This window comes from Tenebrio molitor, chromosome 8, assembly GCF_963966145.1.
Source record: "Tenebrio molitor chromosome 8, icTenMoli1.1, whole genome shotgun sequence".
NCBI classification, from domain to species: domain Eukaryota; kingdom Metazoa; phylum Arthropoda; class Insecta; order Coleoptera; family Tenebrionidae; genus Tenebrio; species Tenebrio molitor.
The window spans coordinates 4,026,304-4,052,187 of NC_091053.1; the positions used below are offsets into that span (position 1 = coordinate 4,026,304).

Genomic DNA, 25,884 nt, shown 5'->3' on the forward strand with positions numbered 1-25,884 from the left:
CCCATGCATTGAACGCTTATTTACATAGGATTCCGCTACGACATGACCGATAATTTGCAACGCCTGCTCTGTTTTGTTTTCTTTTTGATCACTTCATATTTGATGATAACAATAATGTGTGGAATTATAGAAAATGAAGAAACCTTGTCGAGCAAATTTGCATCGAAAATGGCATTACATATGTTGATCGTTGTTATGAATTGTTACCAAAAAACAGTGGCCAAGAACCTTAATAAAATACGATTTCCCCATGAATTACTTCGTATTTGCGTATTTGCGCTGCACTATATTTTTAGAGTATATTCACATTTTCACAATTTGACGTTTCTAATAAAGTGTACAAAATGTTGCTTGGCAATTAATCATCAATTGTTTCAAAAGGTAACTGCTCAAATACCTTCAAATTTTACATTAAATTTTTAACAACAAAATCTAATCTTTTCGTTGAATCAGACAAGTGTTTTACTTAATTGTTTGTGTAGACCCCTATTTTTTAATGTTTAACAATCTAATAATAATCGCGCATAATTTTCGATAAAGGTCTAAAATATCTGCATTTTAAATTTCATAAAAATCCGTTGGCAAATAACCGAGATATTAGGCTCGAAAGTCTTAGCTGAGACATCCTGTATAATTAAAACAATCTTCTTGGAAATTCTATCACTAAGAGTCGCACCAGTAACAATTAAAAACTGTCTCCCATCTTACCAAAGCGGGTCACGCTAGAAGAATTCTTTTTTTGAAAAAATGTCAGTTCATGGGCTTATGTCATCGTTCCCAATGAGATAAATTACCCAATCAGCCGTCCAACCGCCAACATCTGCTCCGTCTCACGCTCGTAATTATTTATTTTCGGTGTGTTCCGTTGTGTTTTTCTAAAATTAATAAAATTCGACGCTCACCGGCCGGCATTTAAAAATAATAATCCGTTCCCATCATCCGAAATAACGTTTTCGTTAGTTAGTGCGCCGCCAAATGTTCTTAATGATGATCTATCTATAACGGAAGCCGTTTCAGCTTTGTGTATTCTTCTGGAGATAACGAAAATAGCACCACCACCATATGTCCATGTTTTATTTGTTTTATCCTTGTATCTTGTGTTACGGCGATTTTTACGCGGTTTTTGTTTGGTTGAAGTGCGGCCAGGTCAACAAATACTTATCGGGGGGATCAAGTTTCACACGCGGCGTGTATGTTTATTTTTTCTAATCGCAGGTACTGTTTCAGAATGACGAAGTGAGATTCAGAAGTTCTTCCTGTAAAATGGAACCCCTGCTGACGGGAAGACAGCACAATGGCGGCTCATCAACGAACGTGAGTTATTTATTGTTGTCGAGTTTTCTTGACTCGTTTGTTTGAGGAAAAGAAGTGGTTTTTTGTTGTTGGCTGACAACAGTTTTTTCCTTGAAGTTTGTCGAGAAATGTACGATGGTTTTTTAATCATTGTTGACAGTGACAGATAAAGCGGCGAACAACAAACACCACGCTTGACATTTTTAATAGATACATTCAATCTTATTTCGGTGACTATAAATACATTACGTTTTGAAGTCACAGTATCCAATAATTTTCTTTTTTGAAAGGTGCGTTATTTTTCCCTGGCGTTTTAAATTCTGCGGAAGTTTCGGGATTTTATTGAATTATTATGCAGGGGTGGGAAGTGAGGGATCGTAACGGCAGTGATGAAAATTTAGTTATCCCAGTGTTAAATGTGATTATGATTTTCTCCATAAATATTTATCTTGAAGAAATTGTTTGCGACTGCCGAGGACTCAGAAACAGAAATAGAACCGGAATATGATGGCTTGAATTAATTACAATCAAGGGTGTTTTTGATGTGTTTAATGTATCGGGTGTTCATTTAAATTTCCGGTTAAAGTTGGCGTTGAAGAATCGATTGTGAACCCACCACTCGTGTAAAAACACAAACAACGGTAAGCTGATCCGTGATCCGTAATCCGTAGTGCGTTCACAATCGACTCTTCAACGCCAACTTTGACCGGAAATTTAAATGAACACTCGGTATTTGTGGGACATTGTGATCAGAGGAGAGTGGAGGAATTAGAACCATCGGGTAATAACTATCATAGCAACTTCGAATAAAATGAGGACGGAAACCAAATGGGTCATCCAGTGAGTGGATATCATAACAACTGATATAATATTGAAGGTTGTGTTTTCTTACTTTCGTTCTATTTTTTATATGTGTTGAATTAAACTATTTTAAAGTAACAATCAAACAATTTTGAAGAAATATGAATCCGAAGGCAGAGGATGCAACTTTACTTGTCATAAATAATCGTTATGGTCCCCGTTCACCAAAAATTTAAGATTTTTGCTGCAATGCTACTAGAATTTATTTAGATGTTTTCCATTCCGCTCCATACCTCCCATAAATTGGGGTCATTCGAGTAGCTTTTTATCAGTTCTTAAGGAAAGTTTCAGAACGCAATGTGACTTATATTTTCAACAAATCGTGTTCGTCTGAGGCTGTAGTGAGTAAAGCCAGTTTCTGGTTTCCGTAAAGCGGCGATTGTAAAATCCAGGCTTGTTCAGGGACGTGCATTTTCTTCCAACCGATACGTGAGACACAATAGGAAGTGATGAGGCGAGAGGTAATGGAACACATCATGCAGCAATGAAGCTTCTTCAAATGGGTCACGTGTTGAATGTTGAAATACAGTTGAAAAATAGAAAGTAAAAGCTACTGCGTTTCAGTTTCAACAAAACAATCAGAATTCTATAAAGCGTACATCTGAATTGTTAAAAATTGCTTCAGAAAGAAGAGAATAGATATTTTGACCCTCTCAGTTTCCTGATTTGAACCCAATTGAAAACGTGTGGAAGCATGAGTGTGACTGAATGAAGAGCAATTAGCAATTCAAACTAGCCTTTTGAAAACGAATTCGTGTCGATCTTTGCTGATAAAACATATGGAAACGTTATCTCTTATTCCACCTCAACGAATCGGGATCACTAAAATGTAACATGTGTTCAAAAAAAAATTGTGGTTAAGTGATCGCCTGCTGCATGCTTTTGTTTCCGTTGACTTATGGCGTAGCTTCGTTAGCTATCAAATATTGCGTGAAACCGGAAGTGTAGGGCTGAAGGGTGGAACCGCCAATACGTATTTCAGAAACCGTTGCAAGCGTTGGGGAAATCATACAAAGTGAACCGAAAACTTCAATTTGTTATTTATCGGAATAAATAAAGGTATGATCCTTACTAGGTTATGTATGCGTATGTCAATAAAAAAGAAAAGGGAGAAAAAAACCACAGTCTGGTTGGCAACAAATACAGGGTGTATGAAAAATAGGTACAATAATTTTAACTGGTACAGAACTTGTTAAATATAACATAATTGTTAAGTAAGATCTCTGTACATATTTATTAAAATAAACTTGTTAGGCATCCTTAATAATGAAAAAGGTAATTTTACGTACTCCCAAGCGGACGAAAAATTACTCTTTTTCGTACGCACTTTTTAGGACGCTGACCGTGGCGAAATCAGTTGGTATGTTTAGTAAGTTAACAACCAAATCGATAAAACCGAGTAAACCGACTGAAAACAAATGAATATTTGACGGTTACATTTGACCAAAGTATTTTATTTGCTCGAGATAGTGTTGTATCGTTTATTTCTGCTGCTTATTTGGTGGATAATAAGAAAGTGAACGTTCATATAATCGATAGCAACAGCGAAAGTGATGAAGAAATGTCTAATACAACAGCGAAAGTTGTGAATAAACGCCGCCGGACATCGCAGATGATAATCGCAATAATTGTCCTGTTACCATAAATTATGTAAATAATTGCATTGTAAACAGTAAATTTCTCGTTTGTTGGCAAGCTGATAAAAAATACTATAAAAAAACCATTATTATGTATGAATAAATTTATCTATTTGAAAGAAGTATGTACTTAGATAAAAAATAAATTTGTAATTTTTCCAATGATGTCTTTTGCTTTGTAGCTCGTGCGGTCGCCACAAAAATGTATTGCGCACCTCTGCCAAAAAGTGCCTTTTGTCCTCGCCTGTTTTCAAGCCTCGGCTGCGCCTCGGCTAGAAAACCCAAACTCGAACGAAAAAGATGCACTTGTGGCCTTGATACACAAATAACTATTTCATTTCATTAAAAAAAAATTGACCGTGAATAAAACAACGAAACTAAGCAGTGAGAAGTAAAAAGTTGTAAGGTTCCTCCTAATCGCTTTCCATTGTTTTTTCTTAATTGCAACTGAAAAAAAGCGATAAAATAAAATGCCATCGTTGAGTTGTGTTAATTTGCGGAAGCAATAATAACTGTAATACTCAAAATGGCACATTTTACAAAAATAATGAATTGACAAACGCAGTGCAAGCCCGACACATTTATCAAGAGCAGTTTCCTAATCGTCGAATACCCAACATTCGTACAATTGTGAGAGTAGTTCAGCGTCTTCGAGACCATGGATTTTATAAAGCCCAACACAAGATCGTGGTGGACAATGTTCTGATCGTGTTGCAAAAATGAAGCAAGATATTTGGAGCAATGTTGAGGATCAAAGAACGCTCAACCAAACTTTTTAAATAATTTTAAACACTCCTACCAGTTTTCAACAATTTTCTGTAAATGTTTGGGCAGGACTTATCCAGGGGCATTTTGAACGTTTATTGTAAGAATCGTTGGACTATTTTTTATTTGGAGCTATCAAGAATTTAAAATTATTTTTATTTGGTTTTCTAATAAAGTGTGTAAATAGTAAATGAATCAAAATGTTTTCACTTTTACTTACGTTAGTTTTTTGTGGATTCATTCTTTTTAGTAGACACAATAATACTTCCACGGGCGTGCAAGTCAATTTCTGGAAACTTTTCGATGATTTTTACAACGCTTCAGAGCACTTTCCCCAAAAGATTACTTAACATATTGGTTGTGCTTGACAAGTTTTATTACCACTTAAAATTATTGCACCTATTTCTGATACACCCGGTACATTTAAACACTAGTGACAATGTCATTGTTATTATTATTAAAAAAATATTGCAATATCGTCCCGCTCATTCCAAGAGTTGCGTTAATTTCCTTTTAAGATTGCCTCTTTTATACAGGTGGCCCAAAATATGTGCAACAAGTCAGCTGGTGCCGTTAACTAATGCTAGATCACTTTTTATTTATTTTGATTATTGGAAAATATTTTGACGATTTATTTTTTTATAGTCTAGTGGAAAACAATTTTTGAAGGATTAGAATCCGGTTTGCAATTACATATTTACTCTACCATTTGCAGCATTTCGAAGAAATTAATATTTTTGTCAATGGAAAATTGACATTAAGGGAAACTTAATTGCCTCTGATTTAACCTATATTCCACAAATTTTGAGACACTGTATTTTCCTAATCCAAAAAACAAACCATTATTTCCATTAAATGAAGAGTACAGTAATAAATATTATTTCAAATTTCGAAATAACTATTAGTGCAGTTGTTAATATTGCTTAATTGTCAAGGGACATTTTGTAGGTTGTTCGAGTTCGAGATTCTAAATGGCTCGTCCACAAATTGACCCATTACTCCTTCTAGATATCATTAAATTTGATGATAATGCCTCCAATTACAGTGTCCGTGTTACAAAACACTTTACGTAACAATCAGTTGACCCTCTCGAGTGTTACAGCGAGCTTAATATGTTGCATTGTATAAGTAGATTTCTGTTGTTTCAGTGCGACGGTGGTGCCACGAGCAGCGCCGACGGGGACACCACCTGCAGCGAAGACGAATGCAACGGGGCCCGATGCACCAGCACCCACATGTCCGTCAGCAGCGAACCCATCACCCATCGAGACCACGGCATTTCGATGCTCTACCACGGCACTTGGCCCGTCGAGCGGACAATGTGGAACTCCGAACCCATCTCGAATCGATCTTCCGCCCCCGCACACACAAACCATGCGGTACAGGACCCCATCTCCCGCATGTCGCCCCCGATTTGACTCTCTTTGTCCCGCAGGAACTAACCAGCGTGATGAGTTTCGCGTCGAGCTCCGGCGGGGCCCTTCTGGGGAGTCCCAGCTTGTCGCGCCGCTCCTCCCAACAGCTCGAGGCCAAGGTGGACATGGTGTACAGTCTGTTGGCGATGCTGAGCGGCCAAGAGCACGCCGACATGGGGGAAACCCTCCTGGCGTTGAGCACCAACCCCGAGAGTTGTCTCGCCATGAGGCAGTCCGGGTGCATCCCGCTGCTCGTCCAGATGGTGCAGTCGGACCGCGAACCCGACGCCAGGAGGAAGGCGGCGTCGGCTTTGCACAATCTCGTGCATTCGCAACCCGACGAGAAGCTGAGGAAGAGGGAGGTGAGGGTGTTCAAACTGTTGGAACACGCCAGGGCGTACACCGAAGCGCTGAGGAACAACAAGGAGTTCGAATTGGAAGTTACGTCGTCGGCGTCGGAAGGTGAGCGAGGAGGTGGAGCGCGAAGCGATTGATCGATTGCGGTTTTTTACAGATGATGACAGACATCCGGTGCAGACGGTGGCGCATCTGATGAAGCTTTCGTTCGACGAATTGCACAGACAAGCGATCTGCACACTCGGAGGGATCTACACAATTGCCAATCTCGTCGAGGTAATTTGGACGAGTAATAAGCCGGGTGGATTTGTTTTGTATTTTTTTGATCCACGGATTTCAGTGGCGTAACAAGGGATTACATGCACAAAAACAGGGTTATTATAAATACTTTGATAGATAAAACCAGGCTTCGTCATTGAAAACGTAATTTGTCATAATTGAAATTGTTTTTAAACCAGTTTCTTCAATGATTCCAGCCAACTACGATGTCAAAAAAATGTATACATAATAACCCGGTGTTAATCTTCCTAATTTGTTTTCTTCCGATGTTGCGCCACCTCGTCTGGTGTTCATTCTGTCTTTCTTCTCCACTCTTGTAGGCGGAACATGTAAATCACGGAAGCACAGCAGACGAACAGCACTGCATCCTAATGCGTAGATATGCTTGTATGGCCCTCACCAACCTCACTTTCGGCGACAGTGGCAACAAAGCTTTACTGTGTTCGTTTAGGGAATTCATGAGAGCACTCGTTGTACAATTGCAAAGTCCCAGTGACGAGCTGCGTCAGGTATTCGAGCGACTCCCGTCACCACCGTCGATTAACCAAATGACGATCGTAGGTGACCGCCAGCGTGCTGCGCAACCTGTCGTGGAGGGCCGACTCGACCAGCAAGGAGATACTGCGCGAGGTGGGCAGCGTCACCGGTCTGATGAAGTCGGCGATGATGGACAACAAGGAGAACACGCTCAAGTCCATTCTGTCGGCGTTGTGGAATCTGTCGGCGCACTGCACCGAAAACAAGTCCGAAATCTGTTCGGTGGAGGGGGCGCTCGGCTTCCTGGTGGACATGTTGACGTACAAGACTCCGTCGAAGTCGCTGGCGATCATCGAAAACTCCGGCGGGATCTTGAGGAACATCTCGAGCCAGATCGCCGTGAGGGACGACTACAGGGAGGTGTTGCGGCGGCACAATTGTCTGCAAGTGCTGTTGGACCAGCTGAAGTCGCCCAGTTTGACGATAGTGAGCAACGCCTGCGGCACGTTGTGGAACCTCTCGGCGAAGTGCGCCGTCGACCAGGAGGCACTGTGGCAGATGGGGGCGCCCGCGATGCTCCGCAGCCTTAACCATTCCAAGCACAAGATGATTGCGATGGGGTCGAGCGCCGCCTTGAAGAATCTCCTGAGCGCGCGACCCTCGCAGACGGTGCTTCCAGTGATGGATTCCACAGCTTTGGCGATGGACCTCCCAGTTTTGCCCACGCTCGGGGCCAGGAAACAAAAAGCCCTCCTCCAGGACCTGGACCAGACGCTGTCCGAGACGTACGAGAACATTGAAAAGGACTCCCCGGTGAAGGTCTCCAGAGACGACAAGCACGACTTCGTGCCCAGATCGAAGAAGCACCCGCGACAATCCAACGACAACAGTCCCGAGTTCAAATACAGCGACTACGAGACGGATTTCAGCAGCCTCACGATGGGGGAGCCTTCGACCAGCTACGACGCGAAGAATCTCAGTTTACCCTACGAGGCGAGCAACGACCTGAACAAGAAGTTTTTCGTCAAAAGTAAAACCGCGAGAAACATCTCCGCCGATTCGGACAGCAGAAGCTTCAACGTGTGTTTGGATTCGGGGCTGCAGTCGCCAGTCAAGTTCGATCTCGATTCGGGCTCGTCGAGCTCGATGGACAACGACAAGTGCAAAACGGCCGAACTGAAACTGAAAGAAATCAGCGTCTATTCGGACGAAAAAGATCATTGTTCCATCGAGGACGTGTCAGACTCCGACAACCAATCGTCGATTGGAGTCGACCACAGATTGGTACAAGATGATTCGAGGTTTGCGACGCGAATTGTCGGGAAAAATTCATTAAAATCTCACGTTTCAGCTTGCTCGCGAGCGGGTTGGTGGCTCGCAAAGAAGTGGCACATTCGTCGATTCTCTCCGCGAAGAGTTTGCCGCCCCCCAATTTCAAACACCCCAATCTGGCCTCTTCCAACATCACCATGTTCGAAGGCGACATCGATGAGATCGACATGGATGATATTTCCATACATTTTACGTCAGAAAGTGAGGTTAGTTTTGTGATCGTATTCTTGATCTGTCAACTGTAACAGTCCGGCGAGTCATGGCCAACTACACTACAGTAAATTTGAAAATTATCGGAGTGCGATTTGTTAAAATGACAGAACTGTCAGGATGAATCGCAAGTTTTGCAATTTCCGTTTGTGAAAAATGCGACTGCAATTTTAATCGATCGTAGTGAATGTTGTGGAAAAACGTGAAATGCCGTCACCCGTCAACTAATTTTTGGACGCTAGTTGGCCATGAAAAACAAAGAGTGTTTCAGACATCTCAACTGTCAAAATAAAAATGGATTCTGTCAAGTGACATTTTAAGCGTTGGTGTTTAATTTTAGCAAAGCAAAGACGTTGAAGAGGATACCGAAAAGCAAGACGTGGAAAACGAGAAGAAATCTCATCTCCAGGAAATCGTCGAGGAAAATACGACGGAAAACTGGAGGTGAGTGTTGTTTCTGATGCTTTGTGTTGTGTTTCCACTTAAAAGTCGTCGTAGAGATGTGTCGTCGAAGATTCCGAACAAAACCAGCGGGATACCCCTTCCGCGAAGTTTGCCGCGGCCTATACCTTCGTCGAGCACGAACCATCCAGACACTTGCGACACCGACTCGTCGACGCGAAAATACTCCAAATCAAATATCGGTCGTCTGTCGATCGGTTTGCCACGTCGCACCATCCAGACTAGCACCCCGATCAGGATTAACGGTAAAACGAGACGAGGTGAGGGGTCAAGTGAAACCTGCAAAGTACAAAATATTGACACCGAGCTGGACGAACCGTCTCCAATCGTTCCGAGCAATGCAGTCGACCTGGTCTTGTCGGACGTGGAGTGAGTTACGACACTACGTCATGGAATGGTTGTTTACGACATGTCGTTGCAGGTGCAGTTTACCGGGGCTAGAATTTTCCAGCGAATCGTCTAGAAGCGAGGTCGAGCAAGGTTAGTGGTAATGGTTTTTTCAAATCGCAATTAAAATTTTGCTAATTGTAGCATCGGTCAACTTGAACAACTCTCAAGAGCACAACACTCCTGAAGAAACGGCGCTGACTCCCGAAACGTCTGACGAAATGGACGTAAAAGTTGCTGCAGAGACCAGCCCCGAAGAGTACTCCTACCTGAGCCCCGAAGCGTGCGTCAGCTTCAGCTTGAAGGACGAACGCGACCGCCTCCTGGAGCGCAGCTGCGAGGAGAGCAACCTCGTCGACAATCGAATGCTCGATCCGGACGCGATGATCGAGTCTTTGGACCGCTTCACGGCCGAACTGGTCTCGCAAGCGTCACACCTCCAGAGCAACGGCGACGACAAATACAAAGACAACACCTGGAACGAAGACACTTCCCCGAACGAAGTGACATTTCCTAGCATCTCGGGGAGCGCTCCCAACGTGATCACATTCGACAGCAACGACTCGTCGGTGCCAGAGACCGGCGAAGACAAACCCAAAGAGACCGAACAACAGTCGAACGATTTCTCGTCGATCAACACGAGCACGATGACGGAGTCGACGCTGATCGCCATCGAAGCGACCAGGATGGCGACGGTAATTTCGGGTAGCGTGTTGGAAGCGACATTTTAGTTTTCGTGTTTCAGGTGTTCAAAAATGAAGCTGAGATGTCGCACAGTATCTCCAGCGTGGCGTCTTTGGAGCTGGACAAGGTGCAGCCCCCGTCTCTCTTGGAGTCCGTCAATTCTGACCCCACGAAGAGCCCCAAAGTGACGCCTTCGCGGAGACGGTCGCTTCCGAAGGGTTTGATGGTGAGGCGGGCGTTGAGCAACTCGCTCAACAACGGCTCGAGCCTCGAAAGTCTGGAGAACAACAGTTTGTCGAATTTGGACCAGGTGAACCCCCCGTCCGCCTTGGGGGAAGTCCTGGATATGGAGAGCAGCATCACCAGCGTGGCGAGCTTGCCCAGCGAGAACGCCGAAGTCAAGACGGATTTCGTGATTAACGGCGCCGTCAACAGGAACAACTCGCTCTTGACGTCCAAGGTTACGACGTTGTTCGCCAATTGTTCGAATTTGAACAGCCTGACCGACCTGGAGAACATGAATCCGCCCTCGTTGTTCAACGAGATCACGGATTTGTGCAACTCGTTGGCGGACGTCCCCACAGAGGCGATCGCCAGCGAGACGGAAATGTTCGAAGATTGCTACACTCACGTTTTACCGACCGAGGAGGATGTTACCGAGTTCTCCGACGCCAACAGCGCCACTCCGATCCAGTCCGATGTCGGGTCGAGCAGCCCCGAAGTCTCCCCGAAGAAGAGCAAGAGCATAGCCAAGCCGATGACGTCGAAGCAGCGGCGAAATTTGGCCAGGGACCGGTACAAGACTTACACCGTGGCGGCCGAGATGGTAATGAGAGAAGAAGAAGACAAACAATCGAGTTCTGAAGATTTCAAAACTGTGGATTGTTCGAGCAGCGAGAATTATCAGTCGGTCGCGGACAGTCAAACGTACAGCGTCAAGGGTACCAAGATGACGCCTAGGGAGAAGAGGCAGAATGACAGGTCCAGGTTCGAGACCAGGGTTGTGGAAGAAGCGGTGACCAATTTGTTGCAACAGCCGGTGATCGAGGGGAGTCCCCCGAAAGTTCCGGACAGTCCGCAGAGCACTCCATCGGGGAGTCCGTCGAGGACGAAGTTGAGCATCAGGAGGAACTTTATGCAGAAGAGGTTGGAGAACAAGGACAGGTTCAAGACGCAGACTCTGAACGAAGCGAGTTTTTCGCCGGAGTTGTCAGCTTCTCCCGAGACGGATCTCCATTTGATGGTCCAGAGAGAGGCCAATTTGGTGTTGAAGAGTTTGAGGGAAACGAAGACGACGACGGACGAGTTGTTGGAGTGTGAAACGCTGAGTCTTGTGTCGAACGACGACGATTCCGAACAAAATTCAGGTTTGTAAAATGTGGGGTTGATCGGGCCGAAGAAAAACATTTTTTTTTTCGCTTGTAGCCAATTCAGTCAACTATCGAACGTATCACAAAAGTTGGGGTCTGAAGAAGAACGTCCCCGTGATAGAACCTCCGCCTCCAGCCGAAGACTGTCCGGCGCAAGCCAGCCAGGAAGAAGACAAGTCGGCAAAACCAAAGATCGTGAAACCGCTGGACAAACCTGCCGAAGAAAAGCCCGCGGAGGAAGAGCCTCAAGGTAAAGCGATAAGAGGCCGTCGGAAACCTCTGTATTCGAAAACGACGAGCAAAATAGCACCGAAAGCGGCGAAAACACCGATCAGAAACATGACCTCGAATCTAGTCAGGAACGTGACGTCGTCGATAAAGTCCGTGAAACAAGCGACCAAACCGCCCCCAGCGACCAAGCCGCCCACGCCGCAGAGTCGAACCTCGAGCGGATACGGGACCAAGTCCAGTTCGCCGAAAACCAGCCCCGCCAGGACGGCCTCCAAGCCCAAGCTGGAGCGTCAAGGCACGTTCACCAAGGAGGAGCCCAAGAGCAGGATACCGACACCGGGGAGCGCCAAAGCGCCGTCGAGGATCCCAGCGCGGAGCTTCAACTCGGCGAGCTCCGACAGGACGACCAGGACGGTGAAGACGACGTACGGGAGGTCGACCAGCGCGGACAGCACCAACAGGAGGATGCCGAACTCGGGCTCGAACCAGAGCCTGAAAGGTGCCCCGGCGAAGAGGGCAACCATACCGATGCCGGGACAGCGCAGCGGGAGCAACACGAGTCTGAATTCGAACGGAACGAGCACAAAGAAACAAGTTACCAGTAAGATAGCGAGTCTGTGGAAGAAAATCGAAGAGAGCAAGAACAAGCAGCCGGCGAAGAAAGACACCAGGGTGTGGATTCAAAGTGAAGGGACGGAGACGACGGGACTGACGAGGAGCAACACCTTCGACAATAAGAACGGAGTGACGATGCGGAACAAGACCAAGGATAAGGATGACGGGAAGAGGGTGTCGAGGTTAGGGTCGTTCATTGTCATGGATGACACGGAAGATGGCGTCAGAGTGCAGCAAATTATCGACGCGGCAGCAGCTGATTAAACGTTTTCTTTCTTACTTAAGCCATAAAATATGTTTCTAGTCTGACTTTGTAAGTATAATAAGCATTTATATTTATGTAAAGACTGTATATTGTTTATTTAGTGATTAATTTTTGGTGATATTAATAGCAATTTTAGCTGAAAACATACATGTATATAAAAATCATGTTATTACTTTACAAAAATTATATTCACGAGTAGTTTTTTAATATTTGTAATAATCATGAATGAAGGACACAAGCTCTTAGAGGCCATTTTAAGTGTTTTTGATGGAGTTGTGACAAGTTCATCAAAATGTATTTAAAATCGTGCTTTCGTCTTGTCATACCAATTGTAACAATCCATAATTTGTGAATATATTGCTTTAATGTTCTGCTGTGATTACTCTTACCTAAGAACCGCAAATTCTACACGACAAAAAATAGTAAAATTACTCGGTACACACAAAATGTCATATTTGATTTTCACAGTGTTGCCAACCCACAAGTGCGCAATCGTTATTTAAGACGAATACCGAATTCTCTTATAATCTTCAGCTATTTTTTGATTAAATTTTGCAAAAGGAGCACACCACGAATTATAAATAATACGTGTAGACATTGTTTTAATCCATATAAGTCAAATAAAATTGTTTTGACGGGCGTCAGATTGGTATGCGTGTTTAATTGGGTCGACTTGACAGTTGACACATGACAATTAAAAGTCCATTTAATAAACATGAAGAATTAAGGTTTTTGTGATTTTAACAGTGCAATGCGTGTTGTGATTGTCTTTTATTAATGTGTGTGTGTCTATAGTTGTGTTGTGAATAAAGAAAACGAAAATGAGCACTCCAAGTAAAGATTCCTTGGCAGTAAGTACAAGAGATGGTCATTTTGGAGCCCTTGGCACAAATATCTTAATTCGTAGCAAAAAGGCGTTAACAATGAATCCGTACAAGTCATCGTGCGGTGCAGACCTATGTGCGAAAAGGAAAAACAAGCTGACTGTACGAGAGTCGTCAATGTTTACTCCAACAGGGGAGTAATCGAAGTGGAGAACCCCAAAGCCAGGAGCGAGAACGAACGAAATAAAATTTTCACGTACGACGCGGTCTACGATTGGAAGTGAGCGTTTTCGTTGCGTGTTGGTGTCTTGTCTAACTAGGATTGTTGCAGCGCGTCCCAGCAGTGCATTTATGATGAAACGGTGCGGCCTTTGGTGTCTTCAGTCCTAGAAGGGTACAACGGCTGTGTCTTCGCCTACGGACAAACGGGAACCGGTAAGACGTACACGATGGAGGGGACGGAAAGCGACGAGGACAACCTCGGGGTCATCCCTCGCGCTTTCCAGCAGATCTGGACGCACATCAACCGCACCACCGGCCTCGAATTTTTAGTAACAGTGCGCTACTTGGAAATCTACATGGAAGACATCAGGTCAGTTCGATCAGTTTTATTAGAATTTATATCTTCACGTTGAGCGAAGTGTGCTGGTGGTACACGCTAGGCCGCAACATTTCGTCCGGTAGGATCTTGTCTAGGAACGGTATAAAGCTGCTCACGTGAGCCAAGCGATTCACCCATGCCGGGATCCGCTTGCGGCAGAGGATCTTGGTGAACGCGGCCGAGAAGTGGTTGCAGTTGTTGTTGAGCAGGTGGTAGCGGTTCCCTCGGAATTTTCTCCCCAGGCGGTTCTTGATCATGTCCACTTCTTCCTGCGTGAAGTTGGTGTGGCCGATGAGGATGGTCTGTCTGAAGCGGAGCTGGCCTTTCATGTTGAAGTACTCGCCGAGGACTTGTTCGTTGCGCGGTTGCATGTCGAAGATGCCGGTGTGGGAGTTGGGGTGGCCCCCGTAGCCGAACTCCGCGCCGTACACCTCGACGCCGGAGTGGAATATCCCAAGGCCGATGTTGGTCGTGTACTCGTTGATCTTGTACATGTCGTAGACGTTGAGGAGGACGGGTTCGCGACGTTTCGATATCGTCTCGTCGGAGTCGATGTGCTTGCTCAAGCCCATGCAGGGCAAGTTGCAGGTCAACGCTTCGGGGAACATTTGACGGGGAATGGGGTAGACGAGGGTTGATGAGGTTTTTTTCAGATGGATGACATTTTGCGAGTTTTAGTGACATGAGATTGACAGTTTTTTGTTATAAATGTGGTAATCGTGTTCAAAAATCATCACGTTGCTACTTTGATTGTGATGTAACAAAGTCAGGATGAGGTCAGACTCGAGATATGCAAATTAAAAGAAATTAAAGAAATTATAATGATAAAAGGAAGATGCGTAACTAATAGCACTACTTTACACAATATTTGTTCCTAAATAATTAATAAATGTTATTTCCTAACTTACATAATTCGATTAACCCTATTAAAAAATTAGTAAAAATCACGAAACTTTAGTGTTATCACTTCATTCAAAGCCATTAAATTTAAAAAACCGATTTTGAGCAAAAAAGTTTTTTTCCATACACACTCATAATTCACAATTACATATTACATAATTCAAAGAACACACAAGTTTTTGAATTGCATATTCCAATTTTAACATTAACAGCGAAAAATGAACAAGATTTACAACTACAGTGAACAGTGTCATAAATAAATCACTCATTGTTGGTAAACAGCCAACAAACATCTGTTGGTAACTTTTCTAGTAATTCTTAAATCCCTAAAGGGTACCATAAACAACCCACGCCAACCTCTTTTGTGAAAGTGACCGCCCAATTTAGTAATAAATCATAGTTAAATTTTACACGTTAATATCAAATTCCATTTATTTCAAAAACCGGTGATGTTTTCGGGATTTCAGTGACACTAACTTTTTCCTAAATGTGCGAAAGAACTTTAAGTGAAAAATTATATAAATGATTCCTGAATTTTTTGAGATTTTGAAATCGATCAGAAGTGGCCGTTTTCGATCGGGCGGTAAAACTTGACTCACCCGGTATAGGAGTGTTGGATTAATCACGATATCAGGAAAATAAATTAATTGTGTCTACCGTTGGGAACGTTCACACGAAAATTATTACAAAATCCTCGTATAAGGCACATCGATGGTGCCCACGGGGCGTGGCATTAACTAACGTCTTTCAGTGTGGGTAAACGTGTCAGTCGTTTTTCCAAATTATTATTTCTTCAATTTTATTGCCTGGACAACTTTTTTTTTCTTTCTTACGAAACGGTTTATGATTTTTTATAGATTAGATGATATTTTCATAATTGAAATTGTTTACTAATTATTATCGGACGAAAACCCAAAATGTTTCTCTTCCGACTCATTTATTGGTAACGAAACAAGCTCCTGTGGTATACTGTTGAAAATGGGAAACGATCTAATATGTATGTTCCATTTAAATTTTAAAGTTAATGTCATTTCCAACAAACTTGAAATAAAATTTGTCGTAAAGAATAGACGGAAATATCAAATCAAAAAGTTTAATTAAATTTAGAGCCAGTTTACAGAAGCCAAATTAAGTTAATCGTAATCAAATGCGAGATTAACTGAACACGTGATCAGATTGAACCAATCGAAGTTTCGGATTCATGGGTTAATCGCGCATTAAAATTTAATTCCAATTAAACGCCCTTAATTTTTTACATACCGAATAATTTATTAAAATAGCCTCAGTAACATAATTTTTGACATATTATTACGTAACTGTGTATTGATGATGATGCCAGCTACCTGTGAGACATCTGGTGCGAATTGTATGCAAAATTATAAAACACACTCAATAAACCGGTAGGTATTCAAATGATTTGTTTTTAAAACAAAACGACGGTTTAATTGAAATTTATTATTTAAAAATCTCCAAAAAAAATATGTGTGCCGAAAAAAACGAATCAGAAGCATGTTTCTATTTATTTCCGCGTTGTGGCGTAAAAGCAAAATATGTTTTCACCGAAAATATTTTCGATTCTAAAGACCGGGTAGAGAGGAGGAAACCATTGGAAAGTGCTTTATTAGTGGGAGAACCTGCCTCTAATTATATGAGGGTTCGTGGAAAACACTTTAAAAAAGACGACTACATTTGTGAATGAAATATTATTTCCTACCTTATTTCCACCACTTTAGTAACACCACATAAAATTAACAACTTCGCACACGACACTGTTTCGCCTTTCACAACACATCTGCTTTCTGCTGTTGCCGCGAAATAAACTGAAGTTTTGTGTAACCTGAAAAAAGCCATCACAAAAACCGCAAATTTACGTAAAACCAACAACTTATTTTAGAAAACAATGCGCAGACATAAGCCGAGTATGATTCGTGCAATTTGTCAACAGTGGCTCAGTGGCGCCCCCAACTGTAGTCGAAATCGTCAATAGAAAATGGTTATTATCCTTGAAAAACTTTGCTTTTGTGACCATGACAGTGATATTTTGAAATTTACTATTATCTAATAAGAAAACAGACAAATTCGCGTATTTTCCTTCCCATAATCAGCAATAAACAGCACGTTCATTAAAATTAACATTTATTTATACAGTGTGAACATAAAGTTTGGAACAAAATTCATAATAGCGTTATGTGATGTTTTTAAGAAAACTGCTGGGACACGTCGATTTTATTTTAAAAAATGCCATCCCGTGACGCCTAATTTTTTTAAATGACAACCTCCACTTTTTTCTTTTATTTCTGATAGACTTTTCTACTACCTAAAAAATTAATGAAAAAAATTGGTATCTTAATTACATAACAATTTTTTTGAGAAAATTCAAATAACCTTCGGGGCACTTTTCCAGATTCCGCATTATGTTATCAATACAACCATTTGGCACTCACCGACACTTTGTACACTGCGCTCTATAATGTCAGGGTTTGTTTGTTCCATTTCAGCGCGAAGTTTCTGCCGCAAATCTTCTAAATTGTTTGGTTTATTAAAATAAATCAAGTTCCACGTTACAGGATGGCATTTTTCGAAATAAATTCGACCTGTCCGCGTGATTTTCCTACAAACATCATATAATGCTATTATTAATTTTGTTCAAAACTTTATGTTTCACTGTATAAATGATTGTCTGGTCCAGCTTGCTATGAAAACTTGCCAGATTTTGAATGTACCGCTTTTTTAGGTTAGGTTGTTGGCTAATTCCTACCCTCACAAATTTTGTGTAGGTCTAAAACCGGACGTATTTGCAATTTGTATTGAAAAATGCAGATTTTTGGTGGTTATTAACTGTGATAAAACGAATATAAGGAACGAAAACTGTGTTGAAAAGCGAGAATAAAACGCCATTAATGTCAGAAGTGACAGTTAATAATAAATTAAAATTGGGCATCTGTTTCAAAAAAGCGGCACAATAATATGTTTTTCCAAAGCTGGCTTGACCCGACAGTAATTTATAAATACCCTCTATAATATGTTGATGACACATTCGCCATTTGTCTTTGTGGTAAGCAGTTGAGATTTCTTCCATCTAAACTTTCAAGATCCTGTCATAAAATAACCTCTTTACACATTTTGAATGTTTTCAATTAAAATTTATTATTCCAAAATTCATCAAAATAACATTTATAAAACAAATTGTGTTTTTGGCCGTAAGACGTGCCTAAAAAACGAACCACAAGCATGTGCCCATTTATTTCCGTGTGTGGCGTAAAAGCATAATATGTTTTCATTCGGTTTGATAGGCCGGGTAGAGAAAAGGAAAGCATAGGAAAGTGCTTTATTAATGGGAAAACCTTCCTGAGATTACATACTTACATCCCAGACACAAAAGAATAAAACTAAATCTGTTACATACACTTAAGGGTGGGGTTTACCTGATTTGAAATGGTCGAAAAATGGTGGTTTTTAAACGTCCATATCTTTAAAACCACAACAGATGAAGGCAAGGTCCATTTTTTATCTGAAAGATACGTCTTTCCTCTAGGGCCCCATACTTTTCTTTTTTCGATTTCGTTATAAATAACAATAAAATAAATTGCAATTTGAGGACTATGCAGGAAGCTGTAACACTAAAACCTAATTCGAAATTAAAAAAAAAAAAAGTATGGGGCCCTCGGAAATTGAATTTTAAAGCGGTTGGTGCCATCACCGTTTTTCCAAAAAAATCACAGATCTGAAAAAAACGACAAAAATGTGAAGGAATTTCGTTCATTTACACGGAAGAAAAAATTGGAATGCAGGCAACCAGAAATTATTCTTTACCTTCAGGCCAAGTGGCGATTCCTAAAATAAGTAGGTATATTTCGGCTAGTTAGAAAGAAAACATTTTACCTGTAATTTAGGCAAGAGAACGAAGGGTGTGCTCTCACAGCCTTCGAACAATTGACACAACTAAGAACTGAGGAATGTGGTATTTTTATAGATTCTGATTTTCTGTAAAATTTAATTGCAAGACCACTTTTATTAACGTTATGTATGCCTATTTTCAGTCGTTTTGGCGTAATTTCTATTTTTTGAATATAGTATTTTTTATGTAGCAATTGTTTTATTTGAATTTTTATTGCATTGCTATAAATAATAGATAACAACAACAACATTTATTCTTGACTGTCTCAATGAAAAGTTATTTTTGTATTAAGTGCGCAAAATGATTTTTTTTTTAGTTGGGGCATGAGAATGATTTTTTTTTTTGTCGAAACCGTCAGGTCGAGACTTCAAACTCATTCGAATGCGCCAACAAAACAATCATCTTTCGCACGAAATACAAACACTATTTTTTCTACAACCGCATTTTTAAATTTTTGAATTTTTTAATTTTTGTAAAATTTTCCTTGGATGCTAAAATATTTATCAAAAATGACATACTTTGCGACTTGATAACGATGCATAAATGTCATGTTTTTTTGACGGTTGAAAAAAAAAACTATTTTCCATAATTGCTTCAGAAAATTGATATTCACGCACAGTTATGTATGCATGAAGTGGGTCATTTTCTTACATATAATTTTTTTTTTACTGTTGTAAGATTGAAACTATTGAAACCATACATAACAGTGTGTGAAATGCGATTTCACACACATATAATCTGTTTCAAAATCAAAAATCCACCAACACTGCATTCTACCTCGAAATTACAACCGACAACGTCGCCAAGTTTTGTTTTTAGTGCGTTTGCAAGCGTCAGAAAAAAGTAGGGTTACGAAAAAAAACTATTGACAGTCATTTAGGTCGTAATTCAGCGTGTTTTTTTGTTTTCATTTTATTATATCACTCAAAAGTTATGATATGGTAGCTACCACCTTTTTGTACATAATAATTCTTTTGTGTTACGTAAATAAACTCAACAGTTCAAGGTCAAATTTTGGCGGGAGGTTGGGCCAACACAAAAAAATGAAACTTATTCTAGGGATTTCTTTTTTTCTGCCAACATAATTCAACAGGTGGTGGATTTTTGATTTTGAAACAGATTATAAGCTTTTCTGTTTTTAACTTCAGGCACTGTTTTCTATTAGTTACCTATTTAAACTATTTTTTTATCAACTCTTTTGGGTAGATAAAGTAGCACTTTAACCGTAGGGGTAGATAAAGTAACACTTTAACAGCAAGGGTGGATAATAGTATATTATACGCCAAGGTAGAGAAGACATTTTTTTAAGCCGAGGTAGTTTATAATAATAAAGAAGAATAAAGAAGCGAGGCTTAAAATTGTCTTCTCTAGCGTGGTTTATATACTATTTTTTTCACTACTAGATCCGTTAAAACCCTTTCTAATAATAATTATTAATTAAATTTGTTTGTCCGATGCGACGATCCGAGTTCTCATTTTTCAACGGTTGCTATGAAAATTGAAAATCGTCTCTCTACGTTAACCAATAAAATCAAAGAAAATCTTTCGTTGCTAGGTGACGGCTGTTCATTATTATATTATTAACCTACGGAGAGAAATTCTACTTCTGGGGTCGGTTCGAGAGTCAATAATGACGCCTTCTGAGACTAGTAGTGAAAAAAATGTTTTAATTTAAAATTTTAACTTAAAAATTGTAATTTTCTTTGAAATTGTATTTTTCCCTTGAACTTGAAGTCCTGTTATAGAAAAAAATGTTATATTACACACGACGATTAAATCTCATTATCTTCTCGAGCGTAATTAGCGTCTCGACGCTAAAAAACGCTCTCAAAGATAAAGTACAATTTTATCGTCTTGTATAATAAATAACTATTTCGTGACAACACAATGGTGATTGGTATTCATTTTATCCCGATTGTGTACATTTTAGTACGCGTCAATGTTAACAAGGTTCTTCAAATAATCGGAGAATGTGGTTCGCGAGCGTTTTTTTGTAACAAGTTAATAAGATTTTGTTTCTCCGCGAATGCATTTTTGTTGGATAATGAAAGAATATCAATTCCACGCCCCGTGATAGAATATACTGAAATCCACGACTGTCAGCCAATCACATTCCTCGTATTTTCATTCTACAACGACAGATCGCCAATCGGATGCGTTTGTAAACAATAAGTCGCGCATCGCGTATTAAAAATTAAATTCAATTTAATTTTCAAAGTTTTTTTTTTTTGGTATAGTCATGGAGAAAGTATAGTCTTCAACTCGCGTATAATGGCTATTATTATACGCTCCTTGAATAATGTACAGTCGCGAGCATTAAATCTTGGTCGTCAAGGTCATTTTGAAATTTCCCGCCACTGTCACAAATTAAAAATTTTGCCTGCTTAAGTAGGGCCAATATCAATAAAATGCCAATAAAAAAATGTATCAGTTTTATTCTAAACATTGAAAATTACGGCCCCAATATCGTATTTGAACAGAGTAAAAATTATTTGGCTGATAGAGACGGATGTGTGAGAAGCTAGGGTGGCAACCCAGTTGGGACGTTCAAAAAATTGACAAGATCTTGACAAGACAAGACAAATAGAATTTATTAGACGTTAGGCCCGTTACACATTAGAGCACTTTCCATTGTGTCAAAGAATGACCTTGGCGACCAAAATTTATTGCTCGCGACTGTACTATTATTTGCTCTCAATTAGCACGAATAACATTACGAGTGATAGAATCGTTGGGACATAAAATGAATCCTTCACTTTCTGTTATTGCCTAAATTAATGTTGTTCAATTTTTACATAACGTGAATTGTAATACAACTGAGAAAAAATTACGAAAAAAAATTGTTTTAAATACATCAAAAAGTATTGATTTATAGCGGAGCAACAATCACAATCATCGTTGCTTTTGGTGGTTGCGCCAGATTCTTTATCAATCATTTCTGTTGACATCATTGGAAAATTATGAAATTCAGTGTATCTGAAAAATTGATAATCGTATTGTCATTGACACCATAAAGTGCAAATATTTAGTCGAAATCGGTACCAACCGGTCTCATCGGACGATTTCTTGCGTGTTCAAGGAGTAAGTAAGGGTGGAGAACCACTGAAGCTGAAGCTGAAGCTTTTATTACGTTTTGCGGGAGCAGTTTAAACACTTAAAACAATCGGTGTGGACATCCTGGTGCCCGTGTGGCGTGACTTTAACTAACATCTTTCACTCGAGTGGGAATGTGTGTCGGTCTTGACAGTTTTTTCAACTTATTATTTGTGCAGCTTTGTTACCTCTCTTCGTCTCGTTCGCGCAACACTTTCCAGAAAAAAAAGTCTGTTACTGACAAATCGGCCTTCGAGTATAGCTGAAGCCTTGGAGTAATTCAAAAAGTGTTAGGGTCCTATATTTCAGTTTTTATTTATCTTTCTTTGGTGTTTCCATCGATGTTGACGTCATTTCGGGAATACAAAATAGCACAATAATTGTATCTTTGTGGATGTGTTTATTTTTTAATTAAATGTCAAAAACTCGGGTGAACAGGATTTTATTAGAAAGTAATATTTTTTTCACAATGAATGAACCTAAGCGTGTACCTAGTGATGTTGATGTTTTAAAGAGATTCTTGAAACCACCACGCGCACTACCACAGATCGAAAAGTTTCCATACAACTGACCGCTTTTGTATCGAAAGACGCTTGTAAAATGTTGAATAATTTGTCGATCTCGCAGAGAGTACTGATCGACCTCGTTGCAGGGACCTGTTGAAAATAAAAAACTCCAAGTCCCTGGAGCTCCGAGAAATCAATGGGAAAGGGGTGTGCGTGACCCATTTGCACTCGCAAACCTGCCAGAGCGCCGACGACATGCTCCGAGCCATGAGAATAGGAAACAAGAACCGGACCAGCGGCGCCACCAACATGAACGAGCACAGCTCCAGGTCCCACGCCATCTTTCAGATAGCGATCGAGATGGCGGAACTCCACTCGAAATCGGTCAAAGTGGGCAAGCTGAACCTCGTCGACCTGGCCGGAAGCGAGCGCCAATCCAAGACCGGCGCCACCGGCGACAGATTCAAAGAAGCGACCAAGATCAACAAAGCTCTGTCGTCGTTGGGCAACGTGATCTACGCCTTGGCCGAGAACTCGCAGCACATTCCGTACAGGGACTCGAAGCTGACCAGGCTGCTGCAGGACTCGCTGGGGGGCAACAGCAAGACGATCATGATCGCGAACATAGGTCCGGCGAACGTCAACTACGAAGAAACGATCATCACGCTGAGGTACGCCTACAGGGCCAAATCGATCAAGAACCAGCCGATCAAGAACGAGGACATCAAAGACGCCAAGCTGCTGGCCCTCCAGGAGGAAATCGCCAGGCTGAAGGAGCTGATCGAGATGAAGGCGAGCGGGGTGGAGTGCGAGGTGGCGTTCGAGGAGAGCGACACCTCGGACGACGACGGCGACAGCAAGAAGGACGAGAGCAAGAAGAAGCTGGAGCTGGGGAAGATGGAGGTGGACGAGCTGGCCCAAAAGCTGCAGACGTTGGAGAAGCAGATGGTGCACGGCGGCAAGAACATCGTGGACAGCGTCAACGAGAACGAGGTCAGGCTGGAGCAGCAGAAGATGGAGGTGGCGGCGAGGAAGGTAAATATGAAGAAAAGAAAAAAAAAAGAAAAAGTATACAGGGTGCTACTGAAAGTTGTACAGATATTTTAACCACGAGCTGCTGGCTTCATGTAGAACTCGGGAAAAATATCAAAAAAATTCTATGTCAAAAAATAAAATGACATTTATTTTTCAAAAAATAAAATGACATTTATTTTTTGAGCTACAATTTTTTTTAATTGCTTTTAGTCTTCTACGTTGTCAAACAACCTCGTAGGTAAAATTTCGGCACATTTTAAAAGTACACCTGTATATCATATTTTATAAAACGTACACCAATGCGGTTTCCTTGTTTTAAAGCATATTTCCTATAGGTTACTTCGCATTGGCGTACATTTTATAAAACATGATATACAGGGTGTATTTTTAAAATGTGCCGAAATTTTACCTACGAGGTTGTTTGACAACGTAGAAGACAATTTAAAAAAATTGTAGAATTTTTTTAGATATTTTTTCCGAGTTCTACATGAAGCCAGTAGCTCGTGGTTAAAATATCTCTACAACTTTCAATAACACCCTGTATAATGATTTGCAGAAACGCGAGATCGAGATGCAGCAGAAGATAGAACTCGAGGAGGAGACCTGTTTCGAACTCAAACAAGTCTTCGCCAGTCTCCAGCAACAAGTCGACTTCAAGAGGGAGAAGATGAAGCGGCTTTACGCGAAACTCCAGTCAGTCAGGCAGGAGATCAAGGACAACCACAAGATCTACATGAACGACCGCAAGGAAATCGAGGAGGCGAACGACGACGCGTCCATGTAAGAGGACACCAAGCGTTTTCTGTTGGGTTTAAATCAGGAGGCTGTGAAGGCTACGATGTATAACACCTATTCCTTTTCACATTAACCCATTTATTTTCTGTTGGGTTTGAATTGGGAGACTCATACATTTATCTCTCTCGCATTATCCCACGTGTCTTCTGTTGAGTTTAAAACAGGAGACTATGAAAACCACGATGTTTCATTCACATCCTACGTAGTTTCTGTTAGGTTTAAATCAGGAGACTATGAAGGCCAACAAAGAGCACCTGTTTGTTCTTTGTATCCCACGTGTTTTCTGTTGGATTTAAATCAGGAGAGTAGAAAGACGAAGATGTAATCTCTATTTCGTGTTGTCATTATCCCACCTGTTTTCAACTGGGTTTAAATCGGGAAACTATAATAGCTACGGTACATTTGTTCCCTTTTCCCTTTACTCCACGTGTTTTCCGTTGGATTTAAATCAGGTCGCGTAGTTTGGATGCTCAATTTGACATTTCAGGCAACTGAGGCAGCGCTTCCTCATCATCGACAACTTCGTCCCGCCCGAGGAGCGGTCTCGGTTGATCAACCTGTCCCAGTTCGACGAGGACAAGGACAACTGGATCCTGAAGAAGGAGCGGATCAACGCGATCTCGACGGAGAGACCGCTGGGACACTGCTACAGGAGGCCGATATCGGAGTACGCGATCACGTCGGGCCAGTCCATTCCCAAATACAGGGTAATCAGGAAGAATAACGTTCAAGGTTCGAACGCGAAAGTTTGGGTTTTCAGGGCGAGAACGTGCTGGACCTGAAGCTGGACATGCCTCTCAGGATCACGCAGGACTACGCCTGTCCCGTGATATGTCCGCAGATCAAGGCCACCGTCACCAACATGATCCTGCACGACGCCGAAAACAACATACTGGTGGTGAAGGCGCTGCCGCACACGGTGGGGGCGCGAAACACGTCCAAGCTGGAGCACGAGGGGAAATACAAGCAAGCCACTAAATTCGTTATAGATATGCAGAACTACAGGTGGTGTCAATAAAGTTGAGTGTTTTTGTGATTGTACTTTTGACGTTTCAGGACTAAAATCAACACTAAATCAGCCGATCCGGTCCATTGATCCAAGACTTACCTACTAAGTCACTCTAACTTAACCGAAGCTTTGAATGAATTAGGTATAGGGTTAAATAGCCGACTTCCTTAGTTACTAGCTGATGGTCGATGCCTTCGTAATTTTTCCCATTGAAAACTTTATTTTCGTACTAGTCCAATAAGAGTTAGCAACTAACGTACTTTGATATTATGGTAATGTTACGAAGTATTTTTCAAAAAATACCAACCGGAAGTGTGACGGGCGTATTAGAAGTGGGAACCACCCAAGGGCAATATTTATTGCTCAAATTCGTCAACAGATGGCTCCGTTTTCTAAGTCCATAGTCGACACATTCCCGAAATTATGGTTGCTGTTGTTTTTTATTTATTTATATTGTTTCGTTGTTGTTTTATATCAGTATTGTTTTTGTGATGTGATATTTACATTTTCAATAAATTGATCAGCTTATGGTTGACAGTCGTCATTAAAAAAAGTCCTGCGTGCCAAAATCCCGACGGACCAA

At 41.3% G+C, this 25,884-nt stretch overlaps 2 protein-coding genes and 1 pseudogene across 5 annotated transcripts in view; 2 read left to right on the forward strand and 1 right to left on the reverse strand.

The window, feature by feature from the left end:
- The window catches only part of LOC138137565 (adenomatous polyposis coli homolog), a 29,048-nt gene extending 16,038 nt beyond the window's left edge, over positions 1-13,010 (forward strand). For 3 of the 4 annotated variants that reach the window (XM_069057023.1, XM_069057024.1, XM_069057025.1), the window contains 13 exons: positions 1,228-1,314; positions 5,705-5,935; positions 5,992-6,433; positions 6,486-6,604; positions 6,928-7,116; positions 7,169-8,385; positions 8,436-8,622; positions 8,967-9,070; positions 9,125-9,457; positions 9,510-9,568; positions 9,620-10,170; positions 10,221-11,526; positions 11,585-13,010. In XM_069057023.1, the coding sequence (XP_068913124.1) occupies positions 1,228-1,314; positions 5,705-5,935; positions 5,992-6,433; positions 6,486-6,604; positions 6,928-7,116; positions 7,169-8,385; positions 8,436-8,622; positions 8,967-9,070; positions 9,125-9,457; positions 9,510-9,568; positions 9,620-10,170; positions 10,221-11,526; positions 11,585-12,639 (5,880 nt within the window). In that variant the 3' untranslated portion in view covers positions 12,640-13,010. Of the gene's footprint in view, positions 1-1,227; positions 1,315-2,106; positions 2,134-5,704; positions 5,936-5,991; positions 6,434-6,485; positions 6,605-6,927; positions 7,117-7,168; positions 8,386-8,435; positions 8,623-8,966; positions 9,071-9,124; positions 9,458-9,509; positions 9,569-9,619; positions 10,171-10,220; positions 11,527-11,584 lie in introns of those variants that run through there. The other variant, XM_069057026.1, reaches the window with a different exon arrangement.
- Positions 13,011-13,290: 280 nt separating this feature from the next.
- LOC138136222 (kinesin-like protein Klp68D) lies at positions 13,291-25,831 on the forward strand. Its single transcript, XM_069055296.1, has 8 exons — positions 13,291-13,491; positions 13,548-13,744; positions 13,796-14,056; positions 22,609-23,497; positions 24,054-24,277; positions 24,780-24,999; positions 25,053-25,297; positions 25,349-25,831. The coding sequence occupies exons 1-8, from the start codon at positions 13,462-13,464 to the stop codon at positions 25,386-25,388; spliced, it is 2,106 nt and encodes a 701-aa protein (XP_068911397.1). The 5' UTR covers positions 13,291-13,461; the 3' UTR covers positions 25,389-25,831.
- Positions 14,058-14,830, reverse strand: LOC138136224 (deubiquitinase DESI2 pseudogene; annotated as a pseudogene).
- Positions 25,832-25,884: the final 53 nt, after the last annotated feature.

Excerpts from the sequence above, each read along its gene's own strand:
- LOC138136222 (XM_069055296.1), top strand. The coding sequence starts at position 13,462 with ATGAGCACTCCAAGTAAAGATTCCTTGGCA. Across the intron at positions 13,492-13,547 it reads CAAGTAAAGATTCCTTGGCA|CAAAAAGGCGTTAACAATGA; the intron begins GTAAGTACAAGA and ends CTTAATTCGTAG. Across the intron at positions 25,000-25,052 it reads AGTCCATTCCCAAATACAGG|GGCGAGAACGTGCTGGACCT; the intron begins GTAATCAGGAAG and ends TTGGGTTTTCAG.